A 24,866-nucleotide genomic window follows, 5' to 3' on the forward strand; every position below is an offset into this window, starting at 1 on the left:
TGCTAATCTGCAGTAATGAAGCACCTCTCTTATCTGGGGGTTGCTGCTGTGACACACACACACACACACACACACACACACACCAAGCAACCTTCCATGTCTCCTGCCCATTGTCAGACTGAGGCTAGCCTTATGACAATGTGGATTAGCATTCCAGGCACTCACTCAGCTGAACTCTACCCCGCTGTTCCTAACCACCAGCAGTCTGCCTCCTGCTGCAGCTAGCACACACACACACACACACACACACACACAGACACACACACGCAGAGTGCCACAGTTCATTCCATAATAACACAACTAGATGAAACATACTGCTCTGCCTTTGCAACACACACACACACAGACACACACACACACACACACACAGCCAGCCCTGTGAACTTTTACACTGACCCATTTGCACAGCCTCAATATGGTCCCCAGACCATTAGCGCACGTGACACTTCCCCAGCAGACACATTAGTGGAGCAGAATGTGGTTTTTGTCTGCGGAGCCTGAGTGCTGTTAAATTCGACAATAACGAGCTCTACACTACACCACAGAGACGTCCACGCGCGCACACTCCCATACAGAGGCGTGCATGCCCAAGCAGAGAGTAAAACGCACTTCAGTGTCGAAGCTAAATTCCTACTTTCTACTTCCTCTCTCTCCCTCTCTCTCTCTTCACTTCCCTTTGCAAAACCTAAAACTTGCAGCAAAGACATATTTCAAATGGAGGCTGCCATTTTCCTGTCGCCATCAGCCTGTATGAACAGTAATCTGAAAACTGACACTAAAAGAACACCGCTTAGTTCTGTCCTCTTGTTCAACGCAAAAACGCAGAAGAAAAGACATTTTATAAGAAGCATTTATCCATCTATCTCAGGGTTCGCCGATATATTAATATTATCTTGACACTGTGATATGAGGCTAGATGTCGTCTAAGATTTTCGATATTAGCCTATAATATTGTGACGTCTTCTCCTGGTTTTCAAGGCTGCATTAAAGTAAAGGGATGCAACTCTCTGAAATTATGAGATGGACCATTATCATATCCACATTAAAAATGTGTTTTAATATCTTATGAGAGCACCAAGAGTCGTCCCTGCAATAACCTGATGTGATCAGTATTAAGCTATTCAGTCAAAGTTATTGTAATATTTGGTTTGTTCATATTGCCAAGTCCTAATCCAAAATGTTTGTAGTTTAAAATACAAATTCATTTTTGCAGATTTCATAATAGTCTGTGCTGGGTAAAGAGCTGATTTCTGATTGGGGTTGGCGCTTTCAGCTTTATTGAAAGTCAACAACCGGCCAACTTCTTTTTAGTGGAAGACTGCGAAGGGTGAGCCAGTCCTTTGCAGCTCTTGCCAGTCTGCGCTCCTCTTCGTAGACAAGTGAGAAAGAATCCGGTCTACCTTCTCGTGGTGAAATATGGGACTCAGCTGAAGCCAGACACACAGACACACACACACACACACACACACACTCACGCAGAGAGACAGACACACTCCCACACGCAGAGTGAACGAATCCGAGGTCAAGCTCTCCTCCTCCCCGCTGTCTCTCCATTCCTGTCACGTGGACACTCCAGATGACTGCTGTCTCACAGACACACACACACACAACCCTGCCAATCTTGGCTATAAATACATTTGCTGTCTCCTTACATGTATAATAAAACACATACCCAGCTACTCCTCCACGCATATACACAAAAACACTCTAAAGTGATGTATTTTCTGGGGAGCAAACCGGCACTTACATTGAAAAATTTAGGCGTGCGGCCCAGAAAGAGAACAACCATATAAGCATCCCAAAAACGAACACTGAGTTCAAGGTATAGCTGCTGAGAAGTGAAATCCTTACACCTTCATGTTTCAACTGAACATTAACGCGGTCCTCTGTGGGTTGAGGAAATTGTAAGACCCTTGAGCTTTTGGAACCCATTTCCAAACCCCTAAAAATGGAAGGTGGTCAAAATGAAAACAAGCTGAAACGGTGTCAGTCTGCAGACACACTTTCTTCCCATAGCATCAATATGCTTCCCTTTGAATTTGTAGCATGAGTTGATTCTTAGGGGGAATATGCATGCTACTTAAATGTTAACACTGTAAAACCCTGCCAAGCACAGACACAGACACACACAGACACACACACACAGTCTCCACCAGCCTACTGACGAATCTTATCTAGGGCACCGTAAAGAGCGCTTTGGCCTGACCTTTCAGCAGCTGGACTGCGTGGGAGTTATTATATTCTAATTTAAGAGATAAACTCCCTTCTGTGCCACAACACACATGCGGATATTGTTGGGTCAATCTGTTGAATCCCTAACATCAGTGGACATGGATGAAAAAAACAAACAAAACCGCCACAACAGCTCCGCAATCTAGCCCCGGGTGGTCGGGGGGATACAGCGGGCAGAGAAACTGGGAGCGAGTCCACAAAACCAAACTGTGCCACCCCCCCCTTCTCCCCTTCTCCTTCTTGTTCGTCCTCTTCCTCCTCCTCCTCCTCCTGCTCCCCGACACCATGCCCCCTCTGAGCCATTCATGTGCCTGGCATTCAGGAGGGGAGTGAGCAGAGGGGAGGGGAGCGAGGGCGGTGGGCAGCAGAGGAAGACGGAGTAATGCAGCTCATTCTCTTTTTCCTCTCACTGGAGGAAGTAAACAACCTTTATTTGGGTGCCGTTTCATTCTCTCTCAGACGGCGAGGGAGGGAAGGAGGAACACACACACACACACACACACACACACACACACACAGACAGACAGCCAGTCAGTCACGCCCTGTCTGTTTCTCGACCACATCCTGTTCTGCTGCAGCCGCCGAGTTTGTCGAAGATCGGGCTACAGATAGAAGGAGATACTCAGACTCGCTGGGCCGAGCTGTACAGCACAACACAGTTTCTTTGGTTTGAAGTCGCGGCTGCTTCCAAAAAAAAAAAAAACATCATGTTCATCTGTGGATGGTTAATTAGGTGCGCTGATAACTCCGGGGTAGCAAATTGAAGTGTCCACAGTCTCCGTTTGAGTAAACAAAACGTTAAATAAAAAAATATAAGGATGGCTGAGGCTAGTGAACAGGTACAAGGCCCAGTGCCGAGGGTGGTCCCACCTGGCCCCACACACACCGACAAGAGGCCTTTGTATGGAAGCTTTAATCCAGTAAGCCATTTATCCATGGGCTGGGGGCCTCACTTTGTTTCAGCAGCCAAATCAATAGCAGCCCACAAGGGAACCAGGCAGCAAAGGGGGTGAAATGCATACTATTTAAAGGAATGGGCAATACCATTTTTGGGTGGAGGCTCTTTGATTTAGTCAAGTAGACGATTGTTGCAAACTTCTGTGTCCCTTGGTGTTTGTTTATTAACGAGCTCTTATTTGCCAAAAAGACGGCACATTTTGTTCATCATTTCAACTCAAGGGCCAACAATTGCCTCTTCTTATCCCACTCAGTGTATTGCACACAGGGCTTCCCATAAACCGTGGAGGAAAACGGTTCCAAGCTATTTTTTTCCCCTTTAACCTCGGACAAACAGAAGTGTGGTGATGTAAAGACGCAGATGAGGACAGGTTTGACAGGTGGGCAATCAGACAAAGAGATGACAAACACAATCAGCCACAGGGGGAAAAACAACACCGGCAGACTGCAAAGACAGACGAGGAGACAAACAGACTGCATGTGACTGTCTGTTTGCTCCTTCCCCAGACACAGACAAAGCCCCACACACACACACACACACACACACACACACACCTGTTCCTCCCTCTTTCCAAACACACAGAGAAACAGAGCCAGACAAGCACACTGATAAGCATCAGCCAGACGAGTCATGCCAGAGTCACACACGCGCACGCACGCACACACACACACACACACACACACACACACACACACACACACACACACACACACACACACACACACACACACACACACACACACACACACACACACACACACACACACACACACACACACACACACACACACACACACAGGCAGATAAGGACATATTCATTCCCGACTCACTTTGGCTCGAGGCCTCAGGCACATTTTTGCACCACATGGGCAGTCTGTCTAGACAGACATCACACACACACACACACACACACACACACACACACACACACACACACACACACACACACACACACACACACACACACACACACACACACACACACACACACACAGAGCATTACCCCTCCCTGCCAACAACATGTTGAGCACCTTCCTCCACAGCTCCAGCTCCAGTCAGCCATTTTACAATCCACACAACTACAGCAGAGCCATGACAGCCACAGCCAACGGGGCCCAGCGGAGCAACAGTTAATGGGAATCTATGGGAGAAAATGTAGCGCCTTAAACCTCGTTATGAAACTGATGGCTGAGAATCTCCCCCCAGTGCGCGATCCTGCGTCTCCCCCAGCACTCGCAATGAGGAGTTTAATTTGGAAACCAACTACAGTATTTCTCCATGATCCTCCGCAAAAAGGCTTCTTTTTAAGCTCTCTCAATCAATTTTTCTATTCATCTCTCTCTCTCTCTCTCTCTCTCTTTCCCTCTGTCTCTGTCTCTCTCTTCTGTTTCTCATATTTCAGAGTCAAATCCCAGGCGGCGGCTCTCAGTCTATATTCACAGCGGTGAAGGAGGGGGATTGTAATAACGTTACCTCATGAATGGACAAACTGTCTGACTGGAATACACTAGGCAGGTCACACAGACCACTGCACCACACACACACACACACACACACACACACATACACACACACACACACACACACCATCGACAATAAAGTATACCCTGGAATGGCTAAAAAAATAAATAAATAAATACAATGACACTATCTTTTGTCCATGATCCAGACATCTTGATCTCTCTCAGACCTTGAACATCACTTTAAAAGACTGGGACTGCATGATTAATTGTGAAATACTGCGTTTTAGTTACCATGCCTAATTATCAGAGAATATTGGAATGTTGCTTTAAAAACTGTAAATAATACCACAAGAGGCAAAAAAAAAAGCACAACTAGGCCTAAATGATATTGCTCCTCAAATCAATAAGAGCAGTAATCATTATCAATAATCATGACCAATGTAAGTCAGATTATCATTAAAGCAAATAAAATTTTGTATTTGGCATAGTTAAATGGTAAAATTAAATGGTAAAGGACTGGATTTCATCGAGTCATGGTTTCCAGTTGTTGAATCAATTTTGTCAGTTTAAAGATCTAATGTATATTGATGTGTGTTGTGAAGAGTACCAGACTGAGGTGTAAATAAAAGGTAGTGCAGCAGAGCAGAATTTTAAAAAAAATGCATCTCTCTACTGTAACTCAGCCTTTAAAACCAGGAAAAGACAACACTTATGCCATATCACAATATTCTGATGTCCAAAATCCCAGATGTAAAGCCTCTTATCGTGGTATCAATATAATATCAAAATTTCAACGAGCCTTCTTTATGCTTTCTCTTACGTGATCAAAGGAATATTATCAGACCATGCAGAGAGAAATATGAGCGTCTGAGTCAGTGGTGAGTATTTAAAAATCATTTATGCTCGTCAGGGCATGGTGGCAACATAAAATACACACACTCCATCTGCCCGTGGTGTCCCGGTGTGCGTAGCCCAGCTCCTCTAGTGCAGTAATCTAGGTGAGTGTGTGCTCCACTTTCCTTCCCCTGCGCCCCCCAGAGCGTTAATTACCAAAGCTGTCAGGGCTCACCTATGTGAGTCATAACCAGGCCACTACACAGATAGAGACACATCATACATACACAGGCACACAGACGCGTGCGCGTAAAAGAGACATCTCATCAAATACCGGTTCCATCAAACAACAGTGTGGGAGGATGGGATGATGACGCGCTTTACTGCGAGCAAACTGTCGTGTGTGAATACACACACACACTAACAAACGGAGCCTGCATGGCTCCCAGGAGGACGCCTCGACTGAGAATGAGGCCAGTGGGCCCTTGTCTTGTCTGCAGCTGACTGTGTTCATCAGTCGGGCTTCATCTGGGCCGGTGTTTGTCTGCGTGTGCTTTTACCACCTCCAAAAAAAGACAGAACCAAGAAAGGCTTGCTGCCATTGGATAAAGGCAGGATTCAGCTCTGCTGTATGGTGGTAGGTTACTGGTTCAAATCTCTAATCAGGGACACACACACTGCCACTGCCGCCACACACCAATGGGGGTGCATAGCTGCCTGCTTTTCTGTATAGGGGAAGACAGACCCTGGTAGCTTGCTGCTATTAGAATGGATGAAGCAACTTGGAGTGCTTGGAGACAGAAGGGAGAGAGAGGGGAGAGAGAGAGGGAGAAAAAGAAAGAGCGAGAGAGAGAGAGAGAGAGGCAGAGAGGACGAGCGTTGCTAAGCAGACAAAAAGCTGAGAGAGGTTGTCAGCAAGCGAGCAATGCACTGCTATCACTACAGAGAGGGGGGAGGGAGAGAGAGTGGAGAGTGAGTAAGTGAGTGAGTGAGAGAGTGCATGAGAGAGATAGAGATAGAGAGATATATAGAGAGAGAAAGAGAGAGAAGGAGAGGGAAAGAGAGAGAGAGAGTGAGAGAGAACAAGATGCGAGATCCAGCCTGATCCTCTGCCCTTGCACTAAATTGGGCAGCATCCAAAAAAAAAAAAAAAAAAAAAAAAACACCTTAAAAATCAATGCAGGCCTGAAGCCTGCTGTTCACTTCCATCCAGTAGATAAATGTACTTTACCACCTGCACTAATCCTTTATTATTTTCTTATTTATTATTTTGTCCTGATTTACTGGAGGACATTTTAAGGCTGTGTCTCTTCAAGCTCACAAAGGCCAGGCCTGCGCGATCAAAAAGTCACGCTATGAAAGCCGGAGATGATTTAAACCTTTTCGTTCTTGTTCTCTTTAAAAAAAAATCTGAAGAAATGGCTACTTCAGAGTTGCATTCCTTTAGTAAGTGTTTTTTTTTTTTTTTTAATTTAAGAGCTGGTACTGCCCTTGACTAAAACTGTCCCCGCTGGTCCCTGTATCTGACTGTATATCGATCGTTGGTTTGTTTACTTCTTCCTAGGCGGTGGTGTAGAATACTGCAGGAAATGTCATTACTGGGTTGGTCGTTGCTGTCTGCACTGAGGCCGGAGGAGGGATGGATGGATGGATTGGGATGGATTAGGAGGTGGGGGTCAAGAAAGAGAGGAGAGGGAGCCCACCCATGATACAGTCACTGTGCAAGAAGGACAGAGCTCCACCTGGCCCAAATTCCCTGCAGGGTGATGTCTTTTGCACGTACACACACACAGAAAGACAGAGTTAAAGCCAAAGCAGCCCCAGGCCCAGTGTCTGTTCTGCAGGGAGCTCCGGTCTCATCCATATTACATGTAGGAGCCTGTTAGAAGCCTCCCCTGCTTGTCTCTTCATGGGCAGCTTGGCTTTGCCATCCGGGCCCCTCGGGCCTGCCTCTCTCTCTCTCTTTGCTCTCACACACACACACACGCACAGCTCCTGTAATGAAAACCTATCAACTACCATGACCATCTTTCTCTTTGTCGCAAGCTCTTGTTTTTCAAAACTCTGTTCTCAGAGGAAAATTCTCTCTGCTTTCAAACAGCATTTCACGAACCTGCCACCGATGCCAGACAGAAAGCTACTATCGTTTTGGCTGGAGGCTGGTGTTCATTTTCTCCACATTGCCTGCACTGACATTAATACTCTCAAGAGTGTAACAAGTGAGGTGACAACACTGGATTACCAGACTTCCTTCATTGAGACAGTCACTGTCTGAGGCATGCCTGACAAGCGTCCAAAAAATGGCGGTTGAGTTAGAAGTCATTATTGTTGAGTCAGAGCTGTAAGTGAACACACCTGTGCATAGATCAAAGAGCGTGTGTTCGTGTGTGAAGGTGTGTGTGAGAGAGAGGGAGACAGAGAGAAGGACAGTGATAAATCTTTGCCCTGGCTCCATGGTGACACTGATGAGAGGAGAGCAGAACATAGTGCTGATGGAGGACTGTGACTCACGCTGTAGAGGATAGGGTTGGCGTGGTGACGGAAGGAAGTGGTTGGAGTCTGCATGCATGTATGCATGTGTGTGTGTGTGTATGTGTATGTGAGCACATGTCCCTCTCTGGCAGTGTTTGACCCTTTGCTTTCCTTTAAAGGGATCAGAATTTTTTGAGGCGTGTTACATCCATATATAGGAGCAGATGATGAACAGCTTCTTTAAGCGCTAAATCAACAATTACATTTTTTTCTGAGGTTAAAATTCTAAAGCAGGTGAACATTACAAGATACTCATACAACACAAAATGTTTGCTCATTTTTGTGTTAGCGGCAATGTTGTGTAACAATTCCCAACATTTTTTTAAAGGCTGAGAAAAGTGTTCTTGTTTCTAAATATGCTCCAATGTTCCATCATTTAGTTAAACTATATTATTACACCCAAACTGTAAAGTGGATCAAGGCTGTAGCTCCATGTTTAACATGAGCACAAAGCCACAAATAGGACAGAAACATCTTTTGCATTTATCTCAACTCTTTTTTTTTCAATCTAGAAGAAGAAACTAATGAAGACTTCATAGCCAAGATACTCTTAAGGTTACCCAAAGCACAGCATACTTTAAATAAAGGCCTTTCTTGGAGCCATCTACTTTAATAATTATTCAGACAACCCACTGACTAGCTGACCTTGAAAAAAAATTTACACATCCCCACTGTGTACTGTGTCACCGTCACATTATTGTGTGCCAAAGCAGTTTGTGTGTGTGTGTGTGTGCGCTTTCTCTGAGAGATGTCATCACAGGGACACATTCAAGACTCACGTCAGGGTCATGTCACTGTCTGGCCCCTCTCACCTACTTATGACATTCATGATGACACCAGACAAACAAATTTAACTTTTTATACACAGGCAACAGTCGCTGAGAGCTTCCAAATTTCAACCCCCCCCCCCATGCCCCTACCCCCACCCATCCCTTAAAACCAGACAGTGTTTTTCACAGTAGAAAAACAGACTGGTTGGTCATCTGCCAAAGCAGCTGATGAAAAAACCCTTCCCAACCGCAGCCAAAATTTACCAGCATCTGTCTGATAAATTGCGAATGTGCCACTGTGAGTCAGACTTCCAAAGGACTGCATCTGGCTCAGCCAGAGATCAGGATGTGTTTCAGCCAGTACAGTTTGATACTGATGACACAGAAAATGTCTCGCATGACATGTGCACTTGTCACAGGATTTGGTTGAAATATCGCTAGACTGTAAACCCGCAAAGAAATGCTTTGGACTTCAAATAAAAGGACAAACTCAAGGCCAATTTGGTTTCGTGCAAGCAAAGACCTCCCAGCAGCGAGCCTGTTTAGAGGCGAGCAATAATGAAGCCAGAGAAAGCACTGTACACTCAAAGAATGGGAGTGAGTGACACGTACTCAACAAGAGGCGCACACACAAACACAAACTATTCTTACTGCTTGGAGACAGTCAAGGAGTACTGGACTATCAGTTCGCATGCACACAAATTCATTTATTGGGCTTCCATCATGGTGGTATGCCGATATAAAAATGTAAATTGAATATTTTTTTAAAGCTACTGAGAAATTGTATCTGAAGGTCAATGGCCTATTGGACTGTCTACTACTTAGCTTGTATAGTAGAAAGACGCAGCAGGGCTGTTGAGGAGATGGGAAAACAGCCATCTATTTACAGGGTCTAGATGAACTGGTTTGAAACCCCATGGGACTCGTGTGAAGCAAAGAGGACTCTCTGTGTGTGTGTGTGTGTGTGTGTGTTCTCTAAGAAAGATCAGGGAGACAGATGATTCCCGTGAGTGGCATTACCGTGTGAGAGAATAGCAGTGAGATAAACACATCAGTATTAAATTGAAAGAGGTGGAAGACTGGCGGACCAAAAAATGTCACTTGCTTCAACCATTATTGCTGCAGCCTGTTCCCGGATCCTGACTTTACAGCCCAGCCCTAAACAACATGAGTCAAGCCCCTGCTGTGATAAGGATTTACAGGGTACAGGGGGTGCCAGGAATGGAAGGGGAATAAAATGTTGGAAGGCGTTTGATGTTTAGTGGAGCAAAGGTGAGGCTGCGGCATAAATGACTTGAGGTGCAGGTAATAAGCTAGCCTAGTTAGCCTGTTTTCCCCACTTGCGTTAGTCTGCTGTGCCATCCGCTTTCATCCGGTGTATGGGCTGACAGTTAAAGTTAGCATGAGCCACAGCAGAATTTATCCTGGCTACCATTGTTCTGTGCCGTGAAGCGCATGGTGGCATTTGACAAGAGAGCACGGATACGCGATAAAACAACGCTAGCGGAATCGCTTCCATATGGAAATGACGAGCCATTACTGAACACACAAATAAATTAGCGGCAAAGTGGAGGGATGGGGATTCCTTTAATCGTACCGCCTGACTATTTTCCCCAGATTTCCCAGTGTTTGCATCATGCATAATTGATCAGCGCAGTGGCTGGGGCTTAATGTGTTGTGGATGTGCCGGGTGGCAGCCCAGCGGGACTCATGACACGCCTTTGATATCCTCTGTTTATCTGCCTGTCTGGGAGGCTGGAGCTATGGGAGAAAATATGAGAAAGCAAGTCTAAGTGCCTATATGGTGGCACTTAGGTTTGTGTCTGCTGTGTATATGGCGCTCCTATGGAAAGCGCCGTCTCTGGGTCTCTCCATTTATATCTCCATTAATCACCGTTCCCACCGGGAAGGTGGCACAGAAGAGTCTTTCAAATGCAAACGCACTTGCTCTGCTTGCACACAGACATACACTCAGGCTGGCAGGCTCCCACAGCCCCTTTACAGTATCCCTCCCTTGCCTCCACCCCCCACCCACAACACACACACACACACACACACACACACAAACAACAGGCCCGTCCTTTTCTGACTGTCTCCCAGGAGATGAGACACTGGACAGTTAATCTTCTCATCAACACACAGATTAATTAATACAAAGGTTCCTCATTATTCTGGTCTCATGCAAAAACAACCCAGGCAGGCTAGTCGGCTCTGCTGCGATCCAAGCGGCTTTCTCTTCCTCCAGTCTTGTTTGAACTCATAACACATTATGTTCCCCTCTATTTCACTCACTCTCCCTCTCATTTTCCTTAGAAGCCACAAACTGATCTGAAGCCCTGAGGGGAGAGCGCCAGAGTGCGGCGAACATGCAAACAGGCTGTCAGTGCGGGGCCCTTGTAAAGCCTGGAGGAGATTTGGCTGGGAGGGCCTTAGCTGGTTTGTTTAGTCTATGTGTCTCTTGGCAGACATGGCAGAGGCTCCTCTCCATCTGCGCTAGCCTATCTCTGCTTCCTGCTGATGTGGGGAGTGACCATCAGTCCCACAGCTGTGCATTATCTTCACCGATGGTGAGGTAGGAAAAGAGCACTGACCTGGCAAGCCATGACAAATAACAAGCTGGAGGCAGGGTGCAAAATTATTATGACCCACAAGCCCAACAACGGTAAATTTTGGCTGTGGCTATCTGACAGACAGAAACACTCGCTTCCTGTAGTGGCTGTAGTGCACAGCTTAGCTGTCCACTAGTGCACAACTAAGGTGATAAACTCAGCTAAGGCTGGTGCTATTGGTCATGTTCAAATGTTGGAACTGAGATCAGAAACTTTCCTATCCAAATTAGAAAGGGACAGAGAAGTATCGAGCACTCTGGCACTCCTCCACTGCGCTGCAAAGCTGTTATGGAGCTGTGATACCGGCGCTGACCTGATGGAGACATACCAGAGGCCCCTCAGCTCAGCCCCTCCCACCCAACGGGGCCCCATTTAGCCCTTTACAACAGGCAGCAAACACAGGCCAAGGCACAGCCTGTTGTGCACAGGCAATGCTGAAAGTCCACACCAAACTACATACAGGCTTGTCAGTTCAGGACACAACTGACTCTCGGTTATTCTGGGCCAGCATTCAAAGCTGCTGTGATTTCAGTTTAAGTGGATAACTGTTTGTGTTTGAGTGGTTTTTGCAAAACACAGACAGACATAGAAATATGTGCATGGGTGGGGTGGGAGGAGGTAAAAAAGAGTGAGTGTCTGGGGGGGAATGCAAGAATAGCCGACATGCCATTGGCTGAGCAAGAGGGCTGTTCCAGCCAAGCTCGATGTTCGGTTCAGCTCAGGTCTTGGGAGGTTAATTTTTCACCCAGGGAGGGAAGAGCTGAGGCCCGAGCCCCCCTTACAGCAACCCACTGACTGTGGGCATTGCTTGTTTCGAGGAAGAGCCAGAGAAAGAAAAAGTGGAAGGCAAGGGAAAGGGAAAGTTGCGACTGTGACAACAGCAGGAGCCAACTGTCCAAAGCTTAACCACCACCTCCTCCTCTTCTCCTCTCTTACCACAGTTCATGCTTATGTGCTTTCCCTGGGGATGGTGTGTTTTCTGACCACAGTTGTACTGTTTCTGTCTGTCTGCCTGACACTAGTCCCGTCTGGCAGCCTGCATGAGTTACGGTGGCGAATGCAGGCGACGGCGGCCGGGGAGGTGAGGTTAACTTGGGAGACGGGTGTCTGAACATAGACAAGAACTTATGTAACATTGGCTGCGGCTCCTGCGACCGAGCCTCCTCTTTTCACTCTTCTTCTATTTCCACCTGCTCCCCCCACAAACCATTCCTCTTCAGTGTCGGTGTCACCAGGCGACTCGCCACATCCATCAAGGTCACAGACCCGATCAATACCTGCTGGCTTTCCTCTCATCTGCCTCACAGACGCACACAAGTGGTCTTCTGGCTTATGTAACGATCGACTTATTGGGTCATTTGGCTGCTGATTTTGTTACTGTCCGTTAATTGGGGTCCGGGGGGTATTGACTGTTTAAGACACACGTGGGCATCAGTGAAGCTGTCTGGGTTCTGAGAAGGAAGAAAGGAATGATGGTGGGTGAATGATGATGTAGTAAAGAGCAGACTGGAGGCCATAAGTCAGGATGTGGAGGACATAAATCCAAGAGAGGGAGGCAGATGGGAGATGGAGATCAACATCAAGGGAAAGAGAGGGGAAGGAAGAACAGAGGGAAGATAGCGATGGCAGCACGGTGAACAAACAGCAGGCCGGCCAAAATCCAATTAAATACAGCCCAGGAGAATGACTGACAAGCAGACAGACAGACAGAAGAGACAGCCAAGGAGACAGCCAGAGTGTGCAGCTGCACTGGTTTGCGGTAATGAAGTCACTGGTTTCCAAATAGCAAATAGAGGAAGCCAGAGAGATGCAGCTGTCTGCCGTCTGTGCCGCAGCCACTGTCTCAGCCTGGCCAGGGAGACAGACAGAGGAAGGCTGTTCTCTCTGTCTGACACTGCTGACTCCGGGCCAACACAACGCTACAAAACAGGGCCGAGGCAAATAAGCAACACACAAGCAGCTATGTTCACTAGGGTGCTCTGCTATGGTAAAGCTAATAACCGGCTAGGGTTGGGAAATGTGACCAAAATATCATGGCATTATGTATGTATGTATTTTATTTTTGGAAGTGTAACAAATATATGATGTTTTTTTTTTTGTATGAAAAGTTCATGACTCAAGGACACCAAACCAATCACACAAGTTTATACTGTGCAGTTTGCTGTTTATTACTTTGTCTAATATATATTATATAGTACATGTATGATTAAATATAGGCTAATACTGAAAAACACACACCTTAATGATGCTCTGTGATAGTAGGTTAGAATACAGTAACTTAAAATACTTTTGTCCCCAACAACAACGAGAGTCAGATATCTATCCACTGGGGATTTTGTCGCTGATATGTTTTACAATAAATTGCTTTGCTGCAGCTTGTCTGATGACAGGCCATGTAAACATCCAGCCCAAACAAACAAAATGTCCCTCCAGCGAGACAGATATTTCACAAGAGGGTTGGGGGAGGAGGAACAGATCATCAAAATGGAATTTCTGTTTCCTCCTGTGTAGCAGAACAAGAAAAAATCTCCCAATAACGATGACGACACACTATGTAGTCTCAGGGGAAAGTACAACTATCGTCAGAGCTGAAAGCCAAATGAACTCATTGTTTTTAGGACATTAGAGCAACTCCTGAGGTAAGCTTTTGGCTTGTTGTTGTCTGAATAGTGTGTCAGTGGCATATTACTGGTGTTTTCAAACTTTTTCATGTTCTGGACCCCTAGTTGACTCTCATTATGACTATATTATCACTTATCACTTTAGGTTATTTGGCCTTGGGACTCTCATAAGAAAAAAATAATTTGGTTATTAAAATAACGTTAAAATAAAACAATCACTTGCTGATATTTGTGTCATAGTGAATTAACCCTTCGAAACCCAAGCAAATTCACTTGATTTCTTTCAAACACAGGGCGAAAGTGTGATTAGCAAATTAGCAAAAAGGACCAGAATATTAGTAAAAACATAAGCAAAAAACTACTATTATGCAGATACAAAATAGCACCAAAAAAACCCTCAAAGACTCTGAAAACCAATAGTCGAGTGAACTCTATTTACAGTGAGGGGATCAGGAGGCTAGGTGGCTGTGCCTGGGGGCACAAAGGATCATTTACAAAGAGCAAGTTGTGGAGTTTTAACTGCACCCTCTCAAACCAAACACTGCCAACAGGATATGGGACTAGTATCCACTGGAGAAGGGGGAAAAACTTCCAGAAGGCTCCCTTGTTCGAGTCTCTTCTCCTCCAGCAGCCCCAGAGCTCTCTGGTAAAACCTTGAACTGCTTGTAAATGTGCACATTGACACTGTGTAAATACAGGCCGTTGGGGAAAGGGTCTGGAGTCGGGGTTAAACCAACACACCGGGCCATCTTTTTGAAGGTATGTGAGGACTATAAGCTGCCTGGCTGGCCTTTCACTAACATCCACTGGGATGTGGAAACTATGAGTCACACAGCCAGTGCAGCGGAGGCGCCTGGACGCTGGGAGTCTGGAGGATGTTCAGGGTGAGAGACATGTCCGTCTGCCTCACTTCCTGCTCGCTCAAACGCACGCATACACACACTCATGCAGACACACAAACAGAGTTGTTGGACTTGGAAGGGAACCTCAGTGTCCTGAGCAGACCAGGCCGTGCTGGGTCATCTCATTCTCTGGCCACTGACCTTTCACACACCCGTCCATCCGCTCTGGGGTGGTGGGCGGGAGGCCTCTTCCAGTGCCAAAGTCACCTGCTTCCTGTAGCCTCGCAAGCAAGTGTCTTTCCAAGAATTTGGCCGTTTGTGACTGTGTGTGGGGGTGTCTGTCTGTCTGCACAGCTTTAGCGGTTGCATAAGATTTCATTTCCACATTTGCACGACACCACTCTTTATTAACATGCCCTGCCCCCCTAATGACACAACAGGGTAGAACCACCTTCCACAGCCCAACTGTGACTAACTCAAAAAAAAAAAAATAACGAAAAAGGAAAAAAAAAAAAAAAGCGTTTACCAAACACCATCAAGCAGAGAAATCCCCCCAGCAAAGAGACAGCACCTGAAACTGTGGTGAGACAGAGGCTCCAGAGAGGCTGGTGAAGTGTGAGACAGAGCGACATAGATGTGTCATACTAGCCTCTAGTTAGCAGCTCATTACACACAGGGAGGGTGGTAACGTCAGGCACACACAGCAAGAAGTGGAAGACTCATCATCCACCTGTGGTTATATATGTCACTGGTTGTGTGTGTGTGTGTGTACATGCACATTTCATCTGTAGTATCGAAATGTCTAGGCCTGTGTCTTTGAGCAAGAATGTCGACACCTTCCAAGACATGTACCTTCAGCCAAGGTGGAGGAGGAAGACGAGGAAGACTGTGTGTGTGGGGAGGTGTGGTCGGGGTGCTAGACGAGACAGCAGACGGTATTTCCGGCACACTCACACCAAGTTAAACACACAGGAAGACAGCCGGGCTTCTCCCTATCTCACATACACAAACAGTACAGAATGTGTGTGCTGCCGTGCGCTCTCACACCTGCACACACTATAAATACACACACACTCCACAGCCTGTCTGCTCCACCGTCTCTTGCTTAACCCAATGCCTGCCATGCCACTGTCACAGCCAAACCCTGTCACTTGGGACTATAGTCAAGTCTGTTTCAGTTCACAATGTAAAGTGAGAGCACAGTTGATCGATTAATGCCAATCAAATATTTCATTCAGGATGGACCTTTAAAGAAGGTTTGCGTGATAAAAACTCAATTTGTAGCCTCTTGACAAAAACCCATCTACATTGGTTGATTTAATAGTGAAGTGAAAATAGCCCTGCTATAAATACAAGCTAAATAGCGGCTATTTCAGTGTCTCCTGTGGTAGCTGGTCATGAACAAACTGCACCCGACAGACAAAGACACAACCCAACCCTTAGTGGTAAAACAATACATAAAAGTGGGTCAGGGAGAGGTCATGAGACATAAGCTGGTAAATGGCCATTCTCCTTTCGGGACGGCAGGTTTGCCTAGAGGTAAAGAGTGTCACTAGGTTCAGTCCCTGGCAGAAGCAAAGGGGTGAAGTCCATTTGTCAGATGGTAACTGGACAGTGACAGGCACCATATCACCACTGCTGAGCATCCCGTAAGTGCTCCAAAGTAGACAACTTCTATATACAGGGCTCTCACGTGTATTTGTATGGGTGTCTATCTAAGAAATATTGACAAATTTCAAAATAAAAAAAAAACTCCAGTTACCTTGTGCAAACTGTCTTAATTTAAAATGAGTTTATATTAGGTCTACAAAGTGAGTGATGGCGGTCACCAAAAAAAGCTGTAATCTCAGTGCAGGAGTCAAAGAGGCTCCTCCTTTACTGGGCCTCCATTTTTGCCTTTTGTTCAGTGACATTCCAAGTGACCTCCAGGTGACCTGAGGGGACAAATGATGCACTTCCCCTTTGGCTGGGGCCAGCTGGCCCAGCCTCATCTGATCAGACCTGGCCAGGCATATGTCACCACCTGTCCCAAGCCTCATTCACACATATTAGGTCAGCTCTGGTTTAAGAAAACACCAGCAGTAAGGGAGTCTATTGACAGCTGCAGGACACACAGAACATGGGACCAGAACATTACATAGAAGAGGTGAAAACGCTGCCAACAGGGAAGAGTATCAGAGAACGATAGCCAAATATAACAAAACCACAGATTGGAGGGTCGGTGACGAATGACAATTTTACTGCATGCAAGCAAGCCAGGACAAAGATAGAAGAAACTGATAACTCCCAGAGGGGCACTTACTTTGTCTAGCGACCGCTTGAGCTGGTAGTGGAACTTCTCTTTGACCTCGTCCAGGAGCTGCTTGAGCTGGGGCTCCTCTGGCGTGCCCTGGTACTTCCTAGCGAGCTGCAGGTAGCAGGGCCACTTCGCCGAGTCAAAGCCCCAGTGGCAGGTCCTCTTATCAGGCGACTTGTGCGAGTGCATGACAAACTTCTGTGGTGAAAATAGCAACTGGCACTCTACGCACTGGATGCAGGGTGCCTCGGGCTGGGTGTAGAACTGGGGCACGAAGAGGCCCTGGCACTTCCCCAGGCACTGGTGCTCCACCTGGAAGCTGGCTTCGCTCTCCTTCAGCAGGCCCTGAACCGGCAGCTTGCCACTGGGGTCAGTGGGCAAGGCAGCCCCAGGGCGCAGGAGGGCATTGCACAGCCGTTGTGCATCTGTCAGGGTGATGAGGCCACAGGAGGGCGCGTTGAATGGCAGAATGCCCAGCACCTTGAGGATGTGTAGCTGCTCAGCATCACAGCGCGAGCAGTAGACGTAGAGCTCGTCACACACAGCATTGATCTGCTGCAGCGAGAAGTCGCGGAGCACTGAATTGAGCACCTGGGGCAGGCAGAGGCGCTTCTCTCCCCCCACTGCGAAGCAAGAAATAGATTCTCCTTCCAGCAGGGAATGGGTGAGCTCAGTTGAGCTGTCACAGGGAACCAGCAGGGGGCCCCCTCCAAGAACAGGAGGGGAAGGCAGTGGGGGCATGCCAGCAGGGGAGTGCTCCTGGCCAGTACGAGCTGAGAAGGCAGCTGGGCCCCCGAGGGAGCTCTGGCTGCTGAGGGTGAACTGGGCCAGTGTGTGTTTGAGCCCAGGGCTCAGGTCCAGGGCTTTGGCAGAGCCCACCACGTGCAACTCAGCACGGCCCTCGACGTTCATGTCAGAGTCGTGATGCTGCTCCTCGGCCTGCTCCCTCTTCACCTTGGGGGTCCTGGGGAAGGAATCCAAGTTGCGGTGCTTGAGGTTGATCTCCGCCATCACCCGTTTCTTAATGGGCGCATCTTCTAGTCGCTCCCTGTACAGCCGTTTCATGTTGCCCTTGAATGAGGTCAAGTCTTTGAAAGGGGTTTTCAAACTGGTCTGGGTGCTGGCCATGTCTGAGCACAGGTTTATTGTTCTTTCTGTCTGTTGGCTGAGTTCTTGTATTCCTCTGAGTCTGTGTTTTCTACTTATCTCTTTTCAAATGATACAAATCTTCTGGTATTCAGACACATGCATGATGGTGATTGAAGTTTTCGGTGTTTTGATCCGTTTCCTGAGCATAAAAAGGAGAAGAAAAAAGGGATTTAGAAAAGAGAACAGAGGGGAGGGAAAACACTCAATCTCAATCCAAACTATAGCTAATCGATTTGCTCCCTGTAGAGGAATAAACAAATAGAAAATTATCTCATCAAAAAATGTTGTGGAGCATGAAATATCCATAAGGACTTTAAATGTTTTATGGCAGCTGTCCCGGTTGGAGGCTGAAGAGGTCAATGGCTGTTTGCATGGACCACTAAGCCAAATGGCCATACTTCACACAAACACAAGGCTTTTCAGTCCTTGTAATTGAACCCCAGGGGGGACTTTGCATCCAGGTTTTCACTGATGGCAGTGAAACAAAATTTCCAACACAAAGTGCCAGTTTTAACAAGCAAAACCAGTTGGCCAGACAGGCAGCTCAAGAAAAATTCACCACGACCCTGCCCCTCTTCCACTGCATTGTTAACTGTAAGTCTGATACACAAGGGACACAGATTTAACACTTTGCAAATGAAAGTGCCCTTCCCAGCCATTGTCCCTCCCCCTCGGTCTGCTTACCCCATGCTGACCCCATCAATTGCATGAAAAACAATTGATAAATAAGAGTAACAGCAGTCATTCCCTTCATTCAGCTGTGCACAGCTTGACAGTCAATGGTGTCGACCAAGGTGTTTCCCCCTCACTAGTAATTCAGTGGAATAACTAAGTCAACCGTGATAAGGTAAACAACAATTTATATCCCCAACTTATAAAGCAATGTTGACAATGGCTATTGCGGCAATACTACACCACAGAGGGGAGCTTGAACGCTTATTAACGAGACAACCTCCGACTAAAAAGACAATCTGTCATTTGCCATCTAAGGTTATAATTAAAAAAAAAAAGGATTCGGCCTATCAAACTGCACTAATCAAAACGCAATAACGCGCATTCAGTGTGCTAAATTATCCATAGTGACTCGATTTGCACGGCTTTTGTAAATTCCAACATCTTGTCTTTTTTCCACCAATTGCATCGGTTTTGTGATTCAAATAACCAGCTCGACACAGAAGCGGACTGCGTGGGTGTTTGAAAACCGAAAACGGACAGCGGGCCGATTGCAAAACACTGCAATTCAGCTACCAACGCCGATAAATAAATGAAGGTCTACAGCGAGGGGGCTTCAGCTCTACTCAGCATACGGGACTCCCGGTTGAGCCAAACAACCTTCAAACAAATCGGATTTTTTTCCCCCTCAGAAAATGTAATGTAACCATCCTTTCTTCCAATAACAGCCTCGTATGTTGCGACTTGCACACCCCTGATAAATCAGGTAAATATTTCGAGGTGACAACCCTAACATATACACACACGTACACATTTGTGGTATCCTTTGCTGCAAGGACACCGCGTATAATACTGCCCTGCTCCATCCCAGCTCCCCCACCTCCCTCCTCTCAGACTGTAAACTGTACTTCGCCTCCTCTGCTGGCTCGCCACGATGGCACTGGTATGTAGACAGCACTGATAATGACATTCACTGTCTACAGTCTGGTCTGCGAAGGCACCACGGTCGAGACGACATTACACACACACACACACACACACACACACACACACACACACACACACACACACACACACACACACACACAGATTTAGTCAGTGTACCATAGGACTTGTAACCTCGGCTTGCTTCCTAGCCAACCAACATGACATACAGAGAGTGCCTGAATCGTATACCGACTTTCCACTCCGCTGAAACAAAACATATTAGCTTAGGTTTTAATTTGCAAAAAATCGGCGCCTGTGGGACACAAGTATTTACGCTCTGGGAAACTGAAAGTGTACAAAATATGCGCAATCGTCTGCCACACTGGAGAAATATCTGGTCGTTTTCAGACGAACGGTCAGTGTTGAATACCCAGATCTGCGTTAGCTAGCTCAGCTAGATAGCCCAGTTTCCCCTGGTGCAGTGAGATACAGCAGGCGAGCACAACACGGTGGCTAACCCAGCTCACTTCATCGTACTGGGTTTTAAGACAGGCTAACGTAACCCGGGTCCCCCAAGCAGCGAGAACGATGTAGCAGGCTGGTTAAATCTGGATCCCCCCGTCACAGTGAGTGATAAATAAAGCTATCTTAATTCAGCTCACTACGGCAAACACAGCGATAAAACAGGCAAAACCACCACAGACAGCACGTAGCAGGCTAACCCCGTAGTAGCGGATAAGGCATGCTAACAACCCAGCGTAGCGAGCGACAAAAGCAGGCTAACCCCGGACGGAGAGCGACATGGCCGGCTAACCCAGCTAGCTTCGTCCGTTAAATCCCCAGCCCCAGCCTGTGTCCTCCCACCATCCGCTGCGACAAAACGCTCAAATCAAACCGTCACCGGGGGCTCCGTTGTTCAATTAATTACGATACACCTCAGTAAAAATAGACCCAGCTCCATCTTGTGCCGTGTAAACACTTGCCTGAACGTCGTCGGCCGTCCGCATTCGCTCGGGGTCCTCTCCGTACTGGAAGCCTAGCGGACCGTCAACAAGATGCAGCTAGAGGAGCAGCCTCGGTACGTCACACTGCACACGAGCTGTGAGAGGCGGAGACGTCACCCGGCTGACGGAAACTATGCGGGGGTGTCTGTCTGTCTGTCTGTCTGCCTGTCTGCGTTTGCCTCATCTGCTGGGTTTGTTTTCTCTAGCACCGAGCATCTAGAAACAGAGGAGTCCATAGGCTTTTTAGCATTTCTGATCCAAGTGGAGTGCGGGGCCCCTACGGGACGTCCCATAATGTTGGGGCCACAGCAAAGTACCTTTATAACACATTTGTTTCAAGCATATTATGTTATTTACTATAGGTTAGCCCAATAGGGCAAAGTACAGCGTGAGTATTTTCATTGTAGGGTTCAATTTCTAAATTGGTGTCCGCCCAACCATAGTGTAAATCTTTTTTTTTTTTTTTTTCTTTTGCATGTCTGTTAAGGAATATGCAAACGACAGGATTAAATTAATTGGTCAACAAGCCGTTCTACCATTCTATTAAATATTATGATGCTTATAGTCTCCATAATAGTCAGTTTATGGTAACCTCCTCATACTTAATGGAATTTCTTTATCTCCTATGGCATCACCATAATACTCCCATATTATTCCCATACAGAGTCCAATTACTTGAATCACATGATATCAGTATTACTGGCTCCTCAAATTGCGTTTGTGTTCAATGGCCCTAGCTGCTGCTGGTCTAAAACATGTTGTAGATCAGTTTTATTGACATGGCCTTGGATGGCATTTGCTGGCACCAGATTAATATGACAATCAGTTGCTCTATCTTCTTGGCGTAGTGTCAAGTTTGTAAAATGAGTGGTTGTTTGAAGATAAGAGGAAAAAGAGAGAAAAACACCCACACTGGGCAAAAGGGTGGATTGGTGGTGAGCATGCCCTTTCCCAGAGATCCCCTCCCCCACTTCTCTTTATGGGCCACCTCCTGCATAAGGTCACAAGGTCAGGCAGATTATTTTGTCCTTGGCGTTGGAGAAATGGGAGACGGTCAACACAAAGACGAGACTTAAATTGTCAGCGAAATGTATTTTCATTCTTTATCTGCACAAGACAATTTGAATTTTCTTTGCAACTTTTCCCTGGCCATCCCTGCTGTTTCATCTTAAAGGTTATCATACCTTGGCTGCACAGGCTGTGTGCTCGGTCATTTTCTGGGCAGGGAGTATACAACCCTGCCTGGATGGCTGGCTGACCTGCAGTCTGATGTCACAGATCTGTGAGAGCGGGGCGGCTTGATAAAGCTTTGATAAACAACACCGTTGACCATTTCACCGCAGCCTCTCTCTGGCTCACTCTCTGACAGCAAGGTCAGCAGTTGTATTATGAGAGCAGATGTGCGTACACCCTGTTCAGCCCCAGAGAACAACAAGAGGGACATTGATTTTCCTGTAATAACATCACTCTGTGTGCTGCGGGGAGTAAATTAATCTCATATGTGCAATAACATGACTGGCGCTGATTGTTCATTAAAGGGGAAAACACAAAGCAGCAGGATGAGGTGGTATGGAGAGTAGCAGGGGAGTAGGGATTCACAGACAGTATGGAACTGACTAGCACATTGACTAGCACTATTAGCCGAGGCTCTGTCTCAACTGCTATTGGACTTAGTGCTAAGTGGGCCCTAGGGGCAGACATCTCACAATCATTTTCATACATCCTCTCTGAGATCAATGAGGGATATTGAAATGTGTTCCGAGCTGCTCACTGGATGCATCTGTGATTTCGGGGTAATGATGTTTGCTTTGGTGCAGGTCTGACAGACTGGGTCTGGAAATGTTTAGGGCTGTTGTCTTGAGGTCATTGCGTTGCCACATTTTATTTAGCAACTATAGTAGAAGCTTATTGTTTCTATTATTTCATCCCTTATATCTCTTCATTTGTACAATAGCTTGGTTCTATAGCCGATAATTTCTGATAGTGATGTGTGCAACCATATGTCATATTTTCTACAATATTACCCCTTCTCTTTGTCCAGCGGCATGTTACCTATTCACAAACAGATGCACAGTAACAGTATGCAGTTGTAATTTTGAACACACAAATGGCAATGTTGTTTAATGTGCATAAATTCATGAGATTTCAGGAGAATTTACAATTTAAAAAAAAAATAGATTTTGGGAAAGGCTGCCTTACTGTTGTACACTACTACTGAATATTACAATAATTTGAGAGGACAATATTGTGATATTACATTTTGGATTATCACCCAAGCCTAGTGTTCACTACACACATAATTTTAAGTCTGTTTTAAGATGAGATGCTATTCTGTACAGCCTTTGGGTTTTTGTATCTCACCTATTGATGTTTATCATTGGTTTTGCTCCTGTTTTCATTCACATCTCCTGTAACTGCAGGTTTTGTACCACTTCCCAGGGATATTAACACATGTAGGTGTGTGTTACTGAGGTGGTCAAGTGAAGAATCATCTTTAAGTGTCAGCTAATGAAGCAAACGACACTATCATTCAAGCTGCCTCATCTGTGTCATTACATTGACTGAAGTGGCATACACTAGACTGCCTTCAATTTGCAGCTACCTTGTAAGAGGTGTGACGAATATCCCCGTTGATGATGGAAATCACTCCTCCCAACTGATTGCCTCCCTACTAGAGTCAAGCGCAGTTGTAAATGCACTGTTCATGTGCAGACTGTGCCAAAGTAATACAGCACACACCTTGAATTGTGTGTTTTACTAATGGATTACATTTAACACAAGTGCAAGTCTTCTATTGCTTAATTAATCCCTTTAGGGACAGAATAAAACACCCCAACAAGATAAGAGCAATTAAAACAGGATGTTTTTCAGATCCTCCTCCGTTTTACATCATTAATTATACAAGGTTAGTCTTCCATGTGTCTTCCACAGGGTGATGTGGAGCCACAGTGCCTGGGGAGACGAGCCCCCTCTCTCCACAGGAGAGGGCACAGGAACAATGTCAAACACAGCATCTTGGGAATACAGAATTGCGCAAAGACATTTTACCCGCACCCCTGGTACAGCAATGTTGAATTTGTCTCTTGTAGAGTAATTTTCCACAAAATCTGATTCAACTGAGACAATGTACAACAGATTAAGGGAGGTAGGACGTGAAATATGCCTCATACAATGGTTTTCTATCTGCTATTGTCTGAGTTATTGCAGCACACAAATCAATCTGTTTTATTATTTTTGACACATCATCATTTCCATTACCCTTTCTTTCACCTCTCAATGCTCAGCACTGTGTGAGGGCAGGGGGGAGGGCTCTGGTGTCAGTGACCTTTTCACCCCAGGGGGATGTCGAGTGCCTTCTAAAAGCCCGGCCAGAGTCATGTGACCAGTGCAGACACAAGCAGCTGCAGTGGAAAGGCTCAGGCTATTTAATGACTCAACCCTAATTCCCTCCTGTCCAGACACCCATGTGGCTCTGGGAGAATAGCTTGGCTCCCAGCAATGAAGCTGTTACAGGCTGTTACAGCCAAATTTTCTGAGATATATTTGCATGATCTGGACAGGGCACTGTTTCAGTTTTAAGTAGGATTTTCAGGCTATACTAGCTAGCTTAACAATTCTAGTGTAGCATGGTCCAGATTTGCCGGCACCACCCTTAATGTTTTGTTGTTAACATTACAAGGCTTGATGTGCATGACTGGGCATGATTTGGAGGACATAAATTCAGATGACATTACCTCTGCTTTGACAAAAACACTCAATAAACAGAAACTCTACCAGTCCAGTTCCAAGATGTCAGAGTTAGGATATAAGTTCAAACTGCAATTTACATGACAGAATCTACATTTTACTGAACTCTACTAACTCAAAGTGAGTTAATACCACGTCTGCAGGATATCAAATCATATATATCATTTCATTCATACTATTTAATGGGGTTAACAAAGACTTGCATGAATA

General features: G+C 46.1%; 1 protein-coding gene across 1 annotated transcript in view; it reads right to left on the reverse strand.

The window, feature by feature from the left end:
* skila (SKI-like proto-oncogene a) overlaps window positions 1-18,443 on the reverse strand; it is a 36,180-nt gene extending 17,737 nt beyond the window's left edge. The window contains exon 1 of the mRNA XM_030073597.1: window positions 17,164-18,443. Within this exon, the coding sequence (XP_029929457.1) occupies window positions 17,164-18,285 (1,122 nt within the window). The 5' untranslated portion in view covers window positions 18,286-18,443. The remainder of the gene's footprint in view (window positions 1-17,163) is intronic.
* Between the last annotated feature and the right edge of the window lie 6,423 nt (window positions 18,444-24,866).

This window comes from Myripristis murdjan, chromosome 17 (genome assembly GCF_902150065.1).
Source record: "Myripristis murdjan chromosome 17, fMyrMur1.1, whole genome shotgun sequence".
NCBI classification, from domain to species: Eukaryota; Metazoa; Chordata; class Actinopteri; order Holocentriformes; family Holocentridae; genus Myripristis; species Myripristis murdjan.